The following is a 19,437-nucleotide window of genomic DNA, read 5'->3' as shown; positions in this document are numbered from 1 at the left end:
CTGAGCCATTCAGGCACCCCTGATCTTTGCTATTTCTTAAATTTACTATTTAGTTTAGTCAAATAAATAAATAAATAAATAAATAAATAAATATTAAAATATTTTTATCATTGTAAGATATATTAAATTTTCCACAGTACTTCTCTCTATATATATTTATACATACAAACACACACACTTTTTTCTTTTTTTTTTACATCCTTTGTGGGGAACAAAACAAAGCTGAGGTTAAAGAAAGTTTCTAAAAATCTGACTTAATCAGGAAAAAAGTCAAAATAATTTTAGTAATATTCCATGAAAAGTAAGTTTCATAGTTCATAATATGAAATAGTACACATAATAAAAGTATCAAGCTTTTACAATTAAAGAGAAAACCAATACCATGCTTTATAAAAAAAACTTTTTAAATATTATTACACATTGTTTAGTTTTACAAAACTAAATTAAAATTCGTTATTTTAAATTAAAATTAGGAAAAAATAAACTACATTACAAAAAGTCAAAGCATAATATGTAATGACAGTTCATGAAATGATCAGACTTTTCAAAATAAAGTGTGGACTATGGAAGGGTCTATCACTGTGATCTCATTTTTTTTTCTCCTACCATAACACTATTAAGTGACTCACAATTTAGAATCGATAAATGATCGAACTAAACACTGGTCTTTTTTCACTGTGATGTCATCATTACAGCTGGGAGATATTACCTGAAATATAAAATAAAGAACAGGATTGGTGCCTAATTTCCCTTGATCAAAAAAATATACATTTTTAAAAAGAGTAGTTCTGGATCCCCCTCACTTCTCAAATGAATTATATTTTGTTAAGAAAGAGTTTAATTATTAATAATTTCCATTATAAATGAATTACTTAAAAAAGAAGGTTGCCTTGTGATTTTTCTTTAACATATTGGTTTTCTGGATATTTAATTTATTCAGTTATTAGATCATACAATAAATAGTTAATACAATATAAATAATATGACCACCACTTTAAAAAATTTGATTTCTTCTAAGCTACGTAATCATTTCTTGTCCAAAAAGTCAAACATATGATCTGTGATGAAAATGTGGCATAGTATAAGTTTTAAAAATATCCTTGAATCAAGATCTGTTTTGAAATCTGCTATCTGTTTAAAATAAATATCTAAGTTCCCTTTCTTACCAGGGCATTACAATTTTTAGTAATGAAAGCAAATCAAAGAAAATCTAAGAACTTTTTAATTTCTTAACTTTTAAAAGTAACAAATGTCTGAACATTAGTAAATAGCTAATCTCTATACATTCTTTATGGCACTTAATATTTTTTAAAAATAAAGTCTACCAATGAATTGCTGAAATTTACCTGCTCATTATCACCCCTAACACTAGCCCCCCTCTGCTACAATCTAGCACCACCCACAGAACTTTATGCAATGATGGAAATGTTCTGTTATCTGCACTGCTAAGCACTTAAAATGTGGTAGTGCAACTGAGAGACTGAATTTTTAATTCTATTTAATTTTAATTAAATTACATGTAAATGTAAACAGTCACGTAGGACTCATGGCTATCATATTAAAGTCTATATCCAGATAATTAAAAATTCTTGGCTGTTGTATCAGCTGCCTTAACATCAGATGGCAGTAAATGTTTGTGTGTTCGTTAGACGCTGGTAATTATTAGACAAATAGTAGAGTTCTGTCTGCCCTTAAGGAGCTAATGGCACAATGGAGAGGTAAACACAAAACAACACCATGGAGGATAAGTACAGAGATGAAAACACCTAGGAGGAAGACTTAACCCAATCTGGGGAAGGAAGAGGTATGGCAGCAAAGGCTTAAGATTAAGTCTTAAAGGATGAGTAGGCACAGCCCAGGGCTTAATTACCTCACCTGTGAACCACTAGAATGGCCTCCAAATTGATTCCTGTCATCTCCAGTGTTTCCAACAATCCATTCAACACACTACTGCCTCATTAACATTCCTAAACATGCAGCTCAATAATGTTACTCTTCTGCAAAATTCTATGCAGAATTATGGTCACATTCCTGGGGTGAACTTTTAAAGACTCTTCTGCCCTAGATCCAAATTATCTTCCCAGTCTTATTTCCTATTATTCCCCTATTGTTGTTTAACATTTAGCCAAAATGGATTTCCAGAGCAAATAGTTCCATGAGCAAACCCTTTGCTTTTCTGCTTTTACTGTTTTCCTCTAAGAAAGTCCTCTAGAGAAGCTCTGCTTAACTAACTTTAAATCTGTCAAGGCTCAGTTCAAAAGCAACAGCTTCATGAAGACTTTCTGGATTTCCTTCAATAAATGTAAATTTTCAGGACAAGAAGTCCTAATGTTGAACATATACTATTGTGTATATAGTTACTTGAATTATTCTCTGCATTAAAATTACAATATTAATAAAATGTGAGATTAGTGTCTTACTCATCTTTTATTTTCTACATTCCCTGGCAAATAAGTCTGTTGAGTAAATGAAGGGATTAAAAAAATCTCTTAAAAAAAATCTCTTGGCAAATTATGACCTGAAAATTCTGAATCCAAACCCATTTACTTGTTTGCCTGTACAACTGAAAGACTCAAAGGATTTTCAGACTTTTTCTAGGTAAACTTACTATATATAGCAACTGAGTAATATACTTACATGCACACAGAAACATTAAAAATTGGCCTCGGTTCACTAAAGGATTCTAATCTAATTCGGGACACATTTTGTGCCAGCACTGTTGTTAGAGATATATGTCATATCAAAACTCAGAAAAGGGGAATAGTTATGTTAGAGTAGTTAAGGGAGACTGAAGAAAACGTAGGCCTTGAGCTGAATGTTAAGACACTTAAAAGGAGAGGAGTACAAAAAGGAGAAAATGGAGACAGGTATTACCAAGTATTATTGATTCCTCTCATGAAATAATTCTCTTGCCCATCCCTTCTTCTCATTCCTTCCCCGAGTAAGCAAAGATTAGATTTCCCTACCAACCCATCCAAGACTTACTATTTGCAAAACCTAGGTGTACCCACCCTTCCTTTCCCCAATACTCCCTTTCCTACTCCAGTGTCTGCGCCAAGTTTTAAAAATGACTATATAAACTTTAATTGCTATGTAATGTCTTAGATGTATACAATAAGGTCCTCGAGAGCAATGTGTTACAAGGTTCATAGTTTTCTCTCTTCTAAGCAACTTAGAGGTGGAACTCCCTGCACATCCTCAGTAAATACTAATTGATTTAAGGCAAAAGGGTAAAGGTTTGGAAGAGAAGTGTTTTACACAGAGAGCAGTTAAGAGAGAACCTGAGTATGAAGCTTACACTGAAAATGGGAAGCTAAGAGCTAGGATAGCCTCAGAAATCCATCTAAAGAATCCAGAATTGATCCATTAGGCAGTCCGTGAAAGTTTTTTGGGGTTTGTTTTTGAGAATGGGACTACTATGATTAAATCAGTGTTTAAAAACTACTCTACAGAAGTTGCTTCTGGAAAATTTGTCTAAATTTAGCAAAAAACCCAAGAATCAAGTTAAGGGAACTTGGAGGAAATTACCATAAATCAAGTGTAAAATGGTAACAGGAATAGGATAAAAAGAGACCACTGCACACATTTTCAAGGAAAAACTGAAAGATCCCAATAAATGACTGATTATAGAAAATTAAAGGAAATAACAAAGGAAAATAGTGAAGTGTGTGAGACCTAAGTAGGACTGCTCAATGTTGCAATAAAGTCCAAATTAAATTTGGGTAATACTTTCAAAATATTTTAAATGCTTTTTAAAGATCCATGTTAAACAAAATTTTAAATGGTTGATTAATTCTGCAAAGAAATCTTACTTACCAAAGCAGGATACCCATCAGTCTTCTCAGATGTTGATATCACACTTACAACTTTTCCTAACAATTCGTCATTGAGACGTCGCTTATCGTCATCTTCCTCTTCACTACTTTCTTCTTCCTTTTCGTCCTCATTACTAAAAGTCAAAATAACTCTATCATGATCTTAACATAAACCATTGTTGAGACAGAGTGGTGTGAATTTAACATGTACAATTCAATTTCTAATCTGGATTACTCCAGAGTAGGAGTAGCCTCTTACTGAAATTGAAGAGATGGATACTTCCCTAGTCCCAAAGTAGTCCTGAGCTGTCCATGATGACTCTGAGTCCATGCCACTAGATGAATGAGGATTTGGACTTAGCTCTTATGCCAACCACCAGCTGGGACAGAAAAGCCTAATTATGTCACCATGAAGTACTTACTGTGCCAAATACATTTTTTTAAAAAGATTATCCTTCTACCTTTTATATATGCCAGATGTAACTCTACTTCCTAACAGGTTATGAAAAGATCTCATCAAAAAAACATGTGAAGGTTTATTTAAATTAGCTTATCTACACAATTAAACAAGCAAACAAACCCATGGTGAGGAACAGTCTACAAAACGGGCCTGTACTCTTCAAAAATATCAATGTCAGGAAAATACCAAAAAAAAAAAAACAAAACAAAACAAAAAACAAAAAAACTGAAGAACTTTTCCATATTAAAGGAGATTTAAGAACTATATAAACTAGGATGCCCAGGGGCGCCTGGGTGGCATAGTCAGTTGAGCGTCCGTTTCTCGGTTTCAGCTTGGGTCTTAATCTCACATTTCATGAGTTCAAGCCCCATGTCAGGCTCTAAGCTGACAGCACGGAGCCTGCTTGGATTTCTCTCTCCCTCTCTGCCCCTCCCCTGCTTGTGCTGTCTCTGCCTCTCTCTAAATAAGTAAGTAAACTTAAAAAAAAAATTATAAAAAAACAAAACTAGGGCGCCCCGGTGGCTCAGTCAGTTAAGTATCTGACTTCGGCTCAGGTCAGATCTCATGGTTCCTGAGTTCAAGTCCCGCATCAAGTAAGCTGAGCCCTACTTGGGGTAAGCCCTTGCTTCCCTCTCCCTCTGCCACTCGTGGTATTCTCTCTTTCTCTGCCCCTCGCTCTCTTGCACCCTCTCTGTCCAAAAAAAAAAAAAAAAAAAAAGAACCATGTAAACAAAATGTAATGCATGATCTTGGGTTGGACCCTGGATTCAGTGGATGCCTATAAAGGCTATTATTGGAACAAGTGGCAAAATTTAAAATATGGACTATACCTTATTAGATAATAGCATTTTATTAATGTTGAATTTTCTGAATTTGATAATCATACTTTGGCTATATAAGAGAATTTCCTTATTCTTAAAGTATTTAAAGGTAGGTCTGATGCTTATAATATACTTTCAGAAGGTTCAACCAATTAAAATTATCATTAGGGCGCCTGGGTGGCTCAGTCGAATGTTGGACTCTTGGATTTGGCTCAAGTCATGATCTCATGGTCCGTGGGTTCGAGCCCCGAGTCAGACTCTGCACGGACAGTGTGGAGCCTGCTTGGGATTCTCTCTCTCTGCTTCTCCCATACTTGCGTGTGCATCTCTCTCTCAAAAAATAAACGTTAAAAAATAGTAATAATAAAAAATAATCATTAAGTTAAAAAATAGCTACATATCCACAGAGGAAATGATAAAGCAAATGTGCCAAAAATTTTAACAATTACTGAATCTAGATGAGTATATGAAAGTTTATTGCACGATTTTTAAGTTTGGAATTGTTTTTGAAATAAAAAGGTTAAAAAATACATATACGCACTTAAAATAGAAAAACACATCGTATCAATTAAGAAATTTGGCAAAGTAACTCAAGACAAAAATAACCCTTTTCGAAAAAGGAGTTATGATAATTCTCAGAGTAATGGGAATAATTAAGAACAAGGTCTGCTCAAGGTAAAATGTCTAACATAATGATACAAGATACTATGGAAAAGTTACCTGAACAATTTTAGCCATCTTAGAAGACTCATTTGTTTAATGTTGTAATAACTGTAATATTACTGTATATGAAACACTCACACAGGAAGAGACGACCTCCTTCCTCTGTTCGTCTTCTTTGCAATTACAGGAGTTCCAAAATGCTCTGGATTTGTTAAGGGAAGCTGGTCAAGTGTCTAGATAAGAAACAACAGACAAATTAAATCACATCTTGCCTTGATGTTAGAAGTTATTCAACTCAAAAAGTCCATCCATGTCACCCTACCTCACTCTCGGCAAAATGTCTCTCTCCTTTTAGGCAAAGTGAAGTGCGTCTCAGTGTTCTCTCATCACCATCATCAAACACTACAAGAAGCAAGAGATATCAGAGAATTTATGCACACTAAGTAAACATGTCACTGCAGAGAACGATATTGCTGCTATTTAGTTAAGGCTTAATATTTGTAAGAACCATTATTTTTTTTTCCAAAAGCTTTTAAAATGTACACAGTACATTTTTCATTCTGTAGATACTGAACACAGGTTACATGGCTGCTCCCAACTGCCTAAGTGTCTCCATTCACTTAGCAACCTAATCAAAGCACCAGTGATTAAATTACCTTTAATCCTGGAAGAATGAGCAAAAAAAAAAACCTGGTTTACAAAAAAAGAAGTATTATGGGTTTTGTTCAGAACAGTTATCAATGAAGTATCTCTAACTTCCAGAAACTGTTTGACTTCTAGGAATGCTTCTTGGATTATTGTACTACCTCTACTTATTTGCATGATAACTTCCTTTAGTAGAAGTCTATTGGGTAACAAATTCTAAAGTCATAAGATTCAACATTTTTCTTTTGCTGGAGAAGGATTAAGAAATTTAGAATTAAAGGTTGAAACAAGGAAACACCAGAAAGATGAAATTTTCTTAAATTTCAAAAGTCAGTTATAATTGCACAGAAGCTTTCTCAGAAGTTTTTACTTTTACTACATTAAAAAAAATTTTATAGGCTTAATTTTCCAGAAACATACTCTTATTTTAACATCTAACAGTTACCAAGTGTATTAAAAAGAAAATGCTCTCAGAAGACACCTGATTGCCCATCATTATGAAGAAATAAAATATAAAAAGGTGGAATCCTTACCTCAGATACTTATAATGCAAACACATATCAATATATGTTTGTGTATTGTATGAAAATACCATATACACAGAAATAGTTATTTTAAGATGTAATCCCAACTTCCATAATTCTAGATGCTTTTTCATTCTAACAGAATAAATTAATATTAATAAAGGGAAACTCTACATTACTTTGCTTTAATAATATTTAATCATAAACTTATTTTTTTCATGCTAAGAACTTATGTAAGAGCACTCAACTTCTTCAGTATTTATCTACCTCAGTCAGTTCTTTCTCCAAAAGTAAAGACATCTAGTTTAAATTCTCTTACACGCAGGAGACAATGCAGAGAAAATGAAAAGTTCCTGAAGCACATATTCAGAGAACCATGTTTGCACAAAAGGAGCCGTGTTGTACAGTCAATAATGCAGAAATTAATGACCGCTGCAAACACAACGACAGGATAAAACACAATATCCTCCGACAATTACATTACTAATCTACACTTGATTAACAGTGCTCTAAACATTTGTAACAAAATTATGATTCATATGGTGTCATCAAATCTAATAAATGCACCACTGTTCTTTTAAAACTTCAAGATCATGAAATTATTATACCAAACTTAAAATAATCCTTCATGTTTGTATTAATATCCATAAGTATATTAAAGAATAAGAGCTTAAAAGTTCCAATTTTCCTTAAAGGCTACAATATATAAGATGGTAACAACGGACACACACATACACACCCATGTGCACACACATTTAAGTGGAGGTGTGAGGAAGGAACATGAGAATATCAGAACAATCCATAATATCAAATTTATGCAAAATGTTTTCCACAGTGTTTCTTCATTAATCAATGGCAGCCTCAAATCAAAATGTTCTGATGAGAAATTTCAACAATTTAAAATCTTTAATTCTTGTTTTTTTAAAATAATCACTTTAAGGGGTGCCTGGTTGGCTCAGTTAAGTGTCCAACTCTCGATTTTGGCGCAGGGCTTGATCTCACAGTTCGCGAGTCAGAGCCCCATGTCGGGCTATGCGCTGACGGTGTGGAGCCTGGTTGGGATTTTCTCTCTCTTCCTCTCTCTGTCCCTCCCACATGCTCTCGCATGTGCTCTCTCTCTCTTAAAATAAATAAATAAACTAACTTAAAATAATCTCTGAAATAATCAGATTTTTGAAGGAAGAAATACTTTTAACTTCAACATACTTTATCATGGATAGAAATAATGTAAGAACCAAAAAAACTTCTCAAAAGAGAACTGTGGCACCAACAACAATTTTATGATTTTATATAAGAATGCTTCCAACTTTGAGTGAACGAAGAGAAACCGTTTACTTTTTTTTTTTTTAATTCACGGACTATACAAAGGTATGTATTTGAGTACTTTATACAAGTCTGAAAAGCTACATAACTTCTCAAGATTTTCTGAAAGACAAATAGAAACCCCAACAACACAGTGAACCTATTAATCAAGACATCCCCAATTATGAAAATCATGAAGAAGTTCCATCTAGAACAAGTTTCCTCTATAACTTCCATGTTAGAAGTATCATCTAAAAGAACACCAAACACTCTTCAGGCACTGAAGAGTGACTCTGGCATTTTGATAAGAGTGAAATAATTAATTGGTATATATAAACTGGTGTATATAGTATATTTAGCTTTTTTTTAAGTTCAAGATGTCTATTACAGTATGCCAAGAGGAAAAAGTCTGACTATAAGGATTTAGTAATTCTATGAAATGTTTTCTACTTGACAAAAATGGTATTTAAATAGACTATTGAGTGCAAAACTTACAAAAGCAGTATCTCTGTTATTATGTTAAATACAGATACAAAAACTTAATTTGAAAATGACAAAGCTAAGTCTCTCTCAATAACTGATCAGGGTAGACAAAACAATGCTAATGCAAACAAATATATGAAGCCTAACTCTACACTTGAGAATTAAAAGAAACAAAAGCAACAGGGATCTATCTAACTACTAAATACAAAAAGATCTACCCATGAAAATAGCACTGTTAGATGCTGGAGGATAGTAAGAGAACAATAGTAAATGAACTTTATCTCTCCAAAGATGTAATTGGCTATCACCTATTAAGCTTCTACCATGTCCTAATTCTCACAGCAGCCTCTGCCAGGTAGGAATCGCTATCCTCTTTTATAAAGAAATTGAGAAGCAGAAGGCTAATCAATGAGCTACAGTTTTGTTAAGGGGGAATCAAAATGCATAATAAATAGGTATGGGGCAGAGGCATAAAATGAACACAGGAAAGAAGTCAAGAATTCTGACTTTGCAAAAAGAAAATATTATTGTTGTATCTGTGTATACCAGTTAAAATTAATAAAATATTTATATATACATTTATATATTAATTAAAATATTTCACATAGTGGATAAAAACTTTAAAATTACATACTCTAGGTAAAACCAATAGTTTTGTTACATAAACTCATTTGTGATACAGAAATCCCTCTGCAGCCAAGGTCCAGAACTTCAGAAATCAAGAAACTTAACAAATGTATAATGATATTGACAAAATATCATGGGAATGCTAAGTCTTTTGGAAGGCCATTTAAACAACAGGTTAAAGCACATCACAGGAAGGCATAGATTTCTTTGTTGCTTAGTACTTTCTAAATGATCTTCTAGTCCTGGTTTTGAAAACATTTGTGGTTGACTCTGATTATAAAAACACTTGTCATAAGAGGTTCTAACTAAATTAAAAAGCCTTGGGGCACCTGGGTAGCTCAGTTGGTTAAGCATCTGACTCTAGATTCCGGCTCAGGTCATGATCTCACAGTTGGTGAGTTCACGTCCCCAGTTGAGCTCTGCACTGACAGCACGGAGCCTGCGTGGGATTCTGTCTCTCCCTGTCTCTCTGCCCTGCTTACGTGTGCTCTCTCTCAAAATAAATAAACATTAAAAAAAAAAAAAAGCCTTAGTAAGCCTACAGCACATTCTACAAAATCAGTCCATTCACCAGTTTAAGCTAAACCTCCTCTACTCCATGAACCATAACTTCCATGAGATCTGATACAACTGATGTACAAAACAGTAACCAGAAAGCATGAAAAAATCTTGAGTCTTAAGCATTTGTCACAAAGATATATAAATAATCAAAGAAATTTTAGTGTAAAATTTTATATATTGTACATATGAATATACATTTTATATGTAAGTTACTAAAATTAATAACAATTCTGTCCTTTACATTTTCCTTCTTTTTCAAGTACAATGTGTTATTTTTATATTCCAAAAAAAGCAAAAGAAGAGCAGTTTTAGAATGTTTTATGGACAGCTGTATTTACCAGGAGTTAATGGCAACATTCAAGTGGAGATACAAATTCCAATCCTAATTAATACCTTTGAACCACTAGAAAGGTAACCATACACTTCTATACATTACAGATTCCTTATCTTTAATGCAAAGATAAGAACTGCCAATTGAATAAACTATGCTAGGGAAGCACTGTTTTATGTTAGGAAGAGGAAATATTTCTAAGGCTCAAAAAACAAACAAAAAATCCATAAACTCAGGCCACTTATTATTCAACATTAAAGAGGAAGGTAATATTAGATTTTTAAAAATTAGTTCATATTAGATCTATAGTCTCTTTCATAATTGGTTATTCAGCTATCGTAGGAAAAGTACCTATATTACGTAAGTTAATATCAGACTCATTAGGTAGCTTTTGATCACCAATGATCATAACTCTTATTTGATCTAAACCAGTAGTGTGGTATCCTCTTTTCGTTTTTAATAGTCAAATTTTGAGATCTCTTAAAATAAAAAAGTGATATGGAGATCATTAATACTTTGTATAACTTTCTGATTCTACCTATATAACACTTCACTAGGAATTAGAAACCAAGAAGAATTTCAGAAAAGAGGAATTAAACCCAACAGGTAGTAGTCACTCAATTAATTGAAAAATATAGAAGGCTCATGACCTGTGAGAGAGGACACATTTTATTTTGCCATCTTTTAGGCTCATTATACTCTAATCATTCTTTATGTGGGCTACATGCTTCAACATCTAAATATTCTTTATAACAGAGAGTGTTATATTGAACATACCTAAGTGAACAGTGCCTGTTAACATCTTAGATTTTTTAGGTCACTTGCCATCATTACAAAGATGCAAAAAACTTAAATATTTTGAATTTTTCTCCTGAATAAGTCTCCATTTTTTCTAAGTATGGACTACTTTACTAATGTGTAATACCTGCATTAAATTCACCCAATGTAATTATAAAAAGAAAGATTCTTGGATTGCCATCCCCAGACCTACTAAATTGAAGAGATTTGGAGTCCTCAAATCCTCATTTTTTAAACAAACACCAAGTGATTCTTATGTACACTAATGCTTGATACACGAATTACATGCAATTAAGATGCTAAGCTCTTTCAGAAAAAGAATTATACAGTTTCTTCTGTAATTACTCATCACAGAAAATCACCACAGAGAATGCTCAGTAGCAACTAGCTTTTAGAAATGCTAAAATGCCATTCATGTAAAGGATAAAGATCTGCTATTCTGGAGTGCAGAAGTCCCAAATGTGAAAACATGAGAAGTATCGCTTCTGCAGAATCACAAGCATTATATCAGTAAAACTTCACAAGCACTGTGAATGCAGCCTTGATATTAAATATCAAATACGATGCAATATTAGTATTTGAATACACATCACATAATCTTGCGTAACTCTGCACATATCAGTGCCTGTAATTTTTTTTTACTTTTGAGAGAGAGAGAGAGCATGAGCAGGGCAGGGACAGAGGGAGAAGGAGGATCCCAAGCAGACTTCACGCTGTCAGTGCACAGCTGGACGCAGGGCTCGAATTCACAAACTGGGAGATCATGACCCGAGCCAAAACCAAGAGTCAGAGGCTTGACTGACTGAGCCACCCGGGTGCCTCTCAATGCCTGTAATTGTTATCACTGCTTTAATATAATAAAATTGTATTTACTTAATCTCTAAAAGTTAACATTAAATTTAGTTTTTAAATCTCTAACAACTATCAACAGCCACAACCAAGCTTCCTAAAAATACGTAGTTCATAGTAACAGCACCATTGTGAACTGACACTGCTTTCTAAGAGGCCCAAGAAGAATAAAAATGGTCAGAAAATAGTAGTTACATACAACAAACTGCTACTACTAATAGAAGCCACAGAGCAAGACACAAGAAGTACAATTTTTAAACAAAGCACATTCTTCACAGCTTTGAGCATCACCTGAAGATGAATGATTTTTACCCAAAGCCACAAATCAAGTAAACTAAAAGTAAACCTACAGGATCATTTCCTTTCCTTCTTTAAGGAAACCACAACACCATAATTACACCACTTATACCAAGATATAAATGTAAAAACCAAACAATGCTATAGATGTTCAGTATAAAATAAAGGATGGATGTTATCCACAGGATTGTGTAGTCTGAACGTACTGAGAGGAGATTAGGAAATCTTAATCATTACTATTCTTATCAACATAATAACAGCAACTATATAAGTAGTACATTTAAGTTTTAGTTTACATGCATTAAGACACTTGTTGCTACTCCCTAAAGTTTTTTAAAGCAAGTGTAAGCTTATGCATGGAATGTTAAGTATGCATTCTGATTAGCAGCACATATATCTTTCCTTTTTTAATAATGAACATTTTAAAATTTTTTTTATATTTATTTTTGAGAGAAAGACAGAGCAAAGTGGGGGAAGGGCAGAGAGAAGGAGACACAGAATCCGAAGCAGGCTCTAGGCTCTGAGCTGTCAGCACAGAGCCCAATGCAGGGCCGAATCCACAAATCGTGAGATCATGACCTGAGCAGAAGTCGGACACTTAACTGACTGAGCCATCCAGGCACCCCTCTTTTTTTTTTTTTTAATATTTATTTATTTTTGAGAGAGAGAAAGTGTGTGTGTGAGCAGGTGAGGGGCAGAGAGAGAGGGGCACAGAGGACCTGAAACAGGCTTTGTGCTGACAGACAGGCCGATGCGGGGCTTGAACCCAAGAACCATAAGATCATAACCTGAGCCAAAGGTGGACACTTAATTGACTGAGCCACTCAGGCACCCCATAGTAGCACCTATATCTTTTCTGAAAGGTGTTATTGAGACTTGACTAAATCAAAAATCAAAAATTAAGCTATGATCATCTAGACTTGAATCTACTCTAGCCAGAATTTTTTTAGTCTTTAAATTTTGTGGTAACATCTGTATTATCCTTATGTAAAACAAGCAACAATACATTAAAAGATTGCAGCTGTGCAACCTTAATTGTAATTACAGGAAAAGTAAAAATGTCTGATTACTTACAATACTAACTTGTACTGACTTTCTAATGGAAGAAAAATAAGCATATAACTTAACTTTCTTGAAAAGAAATATCTAGGTAACCTAAAAAAGAAGTACATTCTTTTTGTTGTTGTTGTTTTAAGTTTGTTTTGAAAGCGAGAAAGAGAGAGGGAGAGGGAGAATCCCAAGCACGCTCTGTGCTTTCAGAGCAGAACCTAACATGGGGCTCGAATTCAACAAACTATGAGATCATGACCTGAGCCAAACTCAAGAGTCGGACTCTTAACCAACCGAGCCACCCTGGCACCCCAGGTACCTTCTTGGATCAAATAGCCACAAGTGACCAAAGAGATGTTATTTTTGTTACCAGCAGCCATCATTAAAATTTCAGCCAACTATATCAAGTAAATTGACAGTAAAGAATACCTATTTCTACCAACATAATGATTCAGTGTATTTACAAAATAAAAATATATGCAACTCCAAATTAAATCCTATGTATTAAATTAACTACTTACCCACAGTATACCAACTAGCATCTGTCAACTTGCTGATAATAGCTTCCTGAAAGGACCCATCAGATGTCCTTGTTTCAACAATAGCTCCAACCTAAAACACAAAATTGAAATTTCATTATCAAATTTAAATAGACCAAATCACTCCCATGAACTATATGACCTGGGTTAAAATAAGTATATTTATGATAATTCTACCTTACACACATTGACTTAGATCTTTATCATTTATAGCACTCATGTATTTATCATGCAGTCTGAACCCCAAAATGCTTTGGCATAAGATAGTTGTTATTATTATCCTTATTTTACACATTGAATATTGTGGCTCGGATGAGAGGATGAGAACACAGTCTCTTAAGTATTACTTCAGAGCTTTTGTACTATATCACATTGCCTTCAAGGGAACTGTGTAATATAAGAATCAGAAAACCATAAGATAGCAAAAGTAGCTTCAATTTTCTTTCACAGAAATATTGAATACTGGATTCACCATTCGTATTTAAGGGACCTTTTAGATAAAGGTTCACCTGAGGAGAGAGGGATGGACCAGTTGACCTTCTTTCAGCTTCCAGACCTTTGTCTATCAGATATTAACCGAAGTGGTACTCTGACATAACAAAGATTTATTACATAAACTTAGAAATGTTTGGCCAGAACATGGATGGAAAACACAATATAGGTACTCACTAAGCTAAATTATGAAGTCAACATACTTGGTAACTTAGAACAACAGAAGATTCAAAGTTATAATACTAGTATATTATTCAGCAGGCTAAATATCTCTGATGACAATGTAAAAAAAAGAGGTATTCAATCTAAGAATTAAAAACAAAAGGTGGCTGAAAACTCATGTTTATATATACACTAAAATTACTGTCTCTAAGATGATTTACCTTTCTAAAGTAAGGATATAGCCAATATAACATCATAACATACTAACTCTATAACATTTCATTTGTATTTTTGTTTTCTGATCAACATACTTATAAATTTTAAAACTGTCTACAAACAGAAAATTTAATAATTTACTGTATGTATTTGTGATTCATCGTTTCAGATTTTAAACTGCAGAATATACGTACTCTTAAAGGACCCTTTACTTGATCGTCCTGCACCAATTGTGTAGTATTATCCTGTTTCAGGAGTACCTGGAAGACATTTTGTACAATAATTTGCATGTTAACTTTTAAAACAACATGTTTATGATGTCTTTAATCTATGCTTTCTTACCATCCTGTGGTTACTTCTGTCTTAATACTTATTACATTGTCTAATATTTACGTTTATTGTCTCTCTCACTAATTGTGAGCTCCTTGAGGGCTACAATCCTTCGTCACTATAACCCCAGCAGTTAGCAAATGTCAATGCGTATTACAGGCACTTCATAAATGTTTGCTGAATTAATGAACTATACAAGATTTATAATTTGAAGTGACTGCTATAAAAGTTTAAAACTGCCTTCATTGTTCTTTATCAACAAGTTATAAAAAGTTCTGTCACAAAGTATTAAAAAAACAGTATCAAACATTATTGCCCACATACAAGGTAAACAAATTAAAACCAGAACCCTGTTGGTCCTTTATAAAGTAAACTGAAATAATAATCATGATATGTATTTCACATACAAATAAGTATTCTTTTTTACTACAGATTCTCCCAAATATATACAGGGCAATCGTTCAAATAGATCAAGTACCCAAATATGAAAATTGAAATTCTACATAATGTATGTATGATAAGAGCTCCCCAATCACTGTATTGACTTTAAGTAAGTATATCTAGAGCCACAATACTAACAGAAAGTTTAAGTTCTCAAAGAAGTCCAAGTAAATATTTAGTAGTCAAATCCCATATAGCTGACATAGTAAAAATGCCAAATGAAACGAAGAAATAAATGTCAAATGATATCTTAACAATACTTGAAGAAAAATTCCACCAGATCAAAACTGAAACACAAATCTCATAATAATCACAGATAAATCTATTTCTCTACCACACAAATCATACTCTTCTAATTCACTGGTTCTCAAACGTCAACATGCAGCAGAAACACTTGAAGGGCTTATTAAAACACAATCACTGGACCCTACTGCCAGACTTTCTGACTCAGTAGGTCTGGGGTCAGGGCCTGAGAATCTGCATTTCAAACAAGTTCCCAGATGAAGCAGATGCTGCTAGTCCAGGGCCACACTTTGAAAATACCTGCTCCAGTTCATTTACCCATTCAACATATTTTGAGTGTCTACTATGTATCAAGCACTAGTCTAGGTGTTGGGGACAGAACAAGTCAAACATGTCCTCCTTTTATGGTGCTTCACTCTTGCAGGAAAAGATCAGGTATGTAAGTGAAAAGCAAACTGCAAAACCGAAAGTACAGCATGATCTAATAACAACAACAACAACAACAATATTGTTACAGTAGGCTCTGCACAATATCTGACAGACCATGTAAATCTCTCTGTAGTAGTATCAAAGAGGACTTTCATGAACTTTCTTACGTAGCTCTGTAATGTTAAAGATGTTTATAGTAAGTGTGGATTACTTTCGTAATTTAAGTACGATTATTAAAAACATTTATGTGGGAAAACTACTGGAATGAAACACGAAAACGTGAATAGTATTTTCTGAGAGGTAAGCGATGGGTATTAATCTTTTGGTACTTTTCTGTATTTCCAAATATTATACGGAAATAATGCAATGACTTTTTTCTGGTCATAAAAGGACCTTAAAAATAAAATTCTTAAATCATTTTTAACACGGTCTTTAAAACAATTCCACTATATTATTTTTCCTAATCACTTGAAATCATCTCTACCTGAACATTATGAAAGGGGAGAATAGAGATCACAGCCTAAATAAGCATGCCACAACAGCAGAGAGCCAAATAAAAGGAAGTCTCATGAACGTGGTATTTTCAGAGAAGCATTTTGGAATAACTTCTCATTTCGAGTTCTTTATTTCTCAATTCTTAATGTGCTTTTCCTATAGATTTGTATATAACAGTGTTTTCACATAATAATGATTCAGTAAGTCATGATTCGGTAAAATGTTGATTTGCAGTCTCCCCCTCCCCAACTCTCCTCAATCCAGGTTGCATGAAAAAAAAAAAAAAAAAAATTACCTTAACTTTTACCAGCCTTTTCACAGTCTTAATTTTTGCCTCACAGAAGGCACCTCGGTACTTGGCACTGACATCAGTTCCCACTGTCAGGTAGGCAGGCTCATCCGCCGCCTGATGAAAGAACACAAAATGTGAATGTCACTAGTATTTTCCCCTACACTCCAGCCTTAAGCCACATTAAAAGGTTCTACATTTAAAGTACTAAGAATATTAACAGTACTGTTTATTACTAGCATTAATAACTTGGAAAATACCCCTTAAGCAAGCACTTGCATTCCCCTACTGCATAAACTATATCCTGACAACAGAAAACGTTTAAGTTCTTAGTAACTGAGAAGTATCAGCAAGGAAATATGATAATGTTTTTTCTTCCAGATATAAAATGTTTCAACAATTCTATAATTTAAGAAATGAACACATTAAGAAACAAACAAACAACAACAACAACAAAAAAAAAAAACGGGCACCTGGCTGGCTCAGTTGGTAGAGCATGCGACTCCTGATCTCGGGGTTGTGAGTTCAAGCCCCATGGTGGGTGTAGAGCTTACTTAACAATAATAATAAAATTAAATTAAAAATACAAAATAAAAAGACCTCCAAAACCAGCAAAGGTATACTCATAGTAAGTGTCTCATAAAACTTTGAGTTATTCACTTATGGCCTCCTGGAAATTGTGTTTTAAAATAAGAAGAAATATCACTGTTAAGATTAATACTAACAAGACATGGTTAAATGTTTAATAATATAGCTACGTTAAGGCAATATCTTTTTGGACACAGTATATCTGCATAGATAAGAAATGAAGCCAATCCTTTTGATAAGGAGAGCATTATCTGGGGGAATCATTAGCTAAAAGCTACATATTAAAAAATCTAAGTCTAAATTCAGCTGATGAATGCAGAGATATGTACTGATGGCTCAAAACTTGGAGCTGTACCTAATTTATCACACTAATCTTCTTGGTGTAGAAAAAAATAAGCTTTACTAAAAAACATCTACTTTTTAGCAAATGGTCATGATCAGAAAGATGTGGCAAATTTCACACTACCATTCATCTTACTCTTGATGGTAAGAGAATGATAGCTACTCTTTGTCATTTTACCTTTTTTTAAAAGTTAAGTGTTTTCATATAGGCTCAATTCAATGGAGCTAACACTGCTAAATGCAAAGGTAACAGTGTACACTTTAGAAATGATACTTTTAAGTAGAAAATGATGTTTCCTTTTCCAGTAAGTTTTTCCAAGTAACAGTAAAGAAAGTAACATGTCCTTTCCAGAAGATAGGAAAACAAGAAAGTTTAGGGGAATGCTGTATTTCAGAGCTTAATACACTGAGACAGTAAATGAGTAAGGAATCAAATACCTTTCAAAGTCAGTGCATTTACAGATAATGCAAACTGAAGAGGAACACTCTGGCAAATAAATATCTGATCTGAAACATTCAATGCCACTGCACTACACAATGCTATACCTTCCTTGCCCTTCAAACATCACATACAATGTTTGCACTACTAGCTGTCTGCAGAAGAGTATCTTTTCAGGTTGTAGTATGTTTTAAAATATTTACTACAACAATTGAACTGAAACAAAACATTATTAGCTTTAGTCCACCTTCAAATATTTTAGCTACAAAATTTCAGAGAAGAGCCGATATCTCCCTTGCACAATCCACATATTCCTTCCTTAGAAAATCATGCTGGCATTGAGGAAGAAAAAAATTTCAAAAAATCCCCCAAAGAACCAAACAGGACAAAAGCTTTACTTCTGCAAAGGCTGCTGCCAACACAGGAAGTGTTTAAAAATACTAGCCCAATGGACAACAATGGAAAGGCTGCACCAGCCTTTCCAAAGTGCTAACTGCTTCAGAGAGGGGCCGGACTGACTGCATTAGACACAATGATCATTTCTCACTCTTTCAACACGTCCTCATTTTCAGAAAGCATTGCTTAGTAGAGGAATCAATTTCAAGTAGCGAAAGAAAAAAAAAAAATGACATTCCACAGCAGCAGCCTCACGACAAGCAGTGTCCAGGGCACGAGGTTCAGAGCAGCGTTGACTCCACTTACCTTCATTTTCACTGGCGATCTGTGGGGTTCCAGCTCAGCGAGCTATCTTCTCCGTCGCTAGAACCATGGGGAGGGGAAAGACAGGCACAGAATCAGTCAACAGAGGGGAGCGACCCAAGGAAAGAAAGTAAACAAACGCCAGCGGGGAGGGGCAGAACCCTAACCAGCGAAGGGAGCCGATCCCCCGGAGGGCAGCCAGGACGCAGGAGCTGAGGAAACGGCGAGAACCCCTCGGGCGCCAAAGGGCAACCCGTTCCTCCCCGGAGTTCGCCAGCGGCCCACCGCGCCCCCGCCTCGCTCGCCACTTTGACCCGGAATGCTCAACTCGGAGCCCCAGGTCGGAGCGCTCTGGAAAAGAGCAGGGCGCCGTTTGGGCTTCCCCAGGTTCCCCCCAGGCGCGGTAGCCGAGCTTTCGCGCGGCCGCCCCCCTGATACCCCGACTTCGGCCCGCGCCCCGCCTCCGCCGCTCGGCCCCCTCGGCCCGCCCCGGGCCCGCGGTGGCGG

General features: G+C 34.7%; 1 protein-coding gene across 3 annotated transcripts in view; it reads right to left on the bottom strand.

The window, feature by feature from the left end:
- ARID4A (AT-rich interaction domain 4A) overlaps positions 1 to 19,437 on the bottom strand; it is a 63,452-nt gene that overhangs the window by 43,196 nt on the left and 819 nt on the right. For 2 of the 3 annotated variants that reach the window (XM_015543400.2, XM_007095239.3), the window contains exons 2-9: positions 18,934 to 18,990; positions 16,869 to 16,979; positions 14,830 to 14,895; positions 13,748 to 13,838; positions 6,082 to 6,161; positions 5,898 to 5,992; positions 3,817 to 3,949; positions 630 to 709 (exon numbers count right to left, since the gene is read on the bottom strand). In XM_015543400.2, coding sequence (XP_015398886.2) covers positions 630 to 709; positions 3,817 to 3,949; positions 5,898 to 5,992; positions 6,082 to 6,161; positions 13,748 to 13,838; positions 14,830 to 14,895; positions 16,869 to 16,979; positions 18,934 to 18,939 — 662 coding nt within the window. In that variant the 5' untranslated portion in view covers positions 18,940 to 18,990. Of the gene's footprint in view, positions 1 to 629; positions 710 to 3,816; positions 3,950 to 5,897; positions 5,993 to 6,081; positions 6,162 to 13,747; positions 13,839 to 14,829; positions 14,896 to 16,868; positions 16,980 to 18,933; positions 19,024 to 19,437 lie in introns of those variants that run through there. The other variant, XM_042989796.1, reaches the window with a different exon arrangement.

This window comes from Panthera tigris, chromosome B3 (assembly GCF_018350195.1).
Source record: "Panthera tigris isolate Pti1 chromosome B3, P.tigris_Pti1_mat1.1, whole genome shotgun sequence".
Classification (NCBI taxonomy): domain Eukaryota; kingdom Metazoa; phylum Chordata; class Mammalia; order Carnivora; family Felidae; genus Panthera; species Panthera tigris.
The sequence above is the reverse complement of the archived record's forward strand: the minus strand, read 5'-3'. Positions and strand labels throughout refer to the sequence as shown.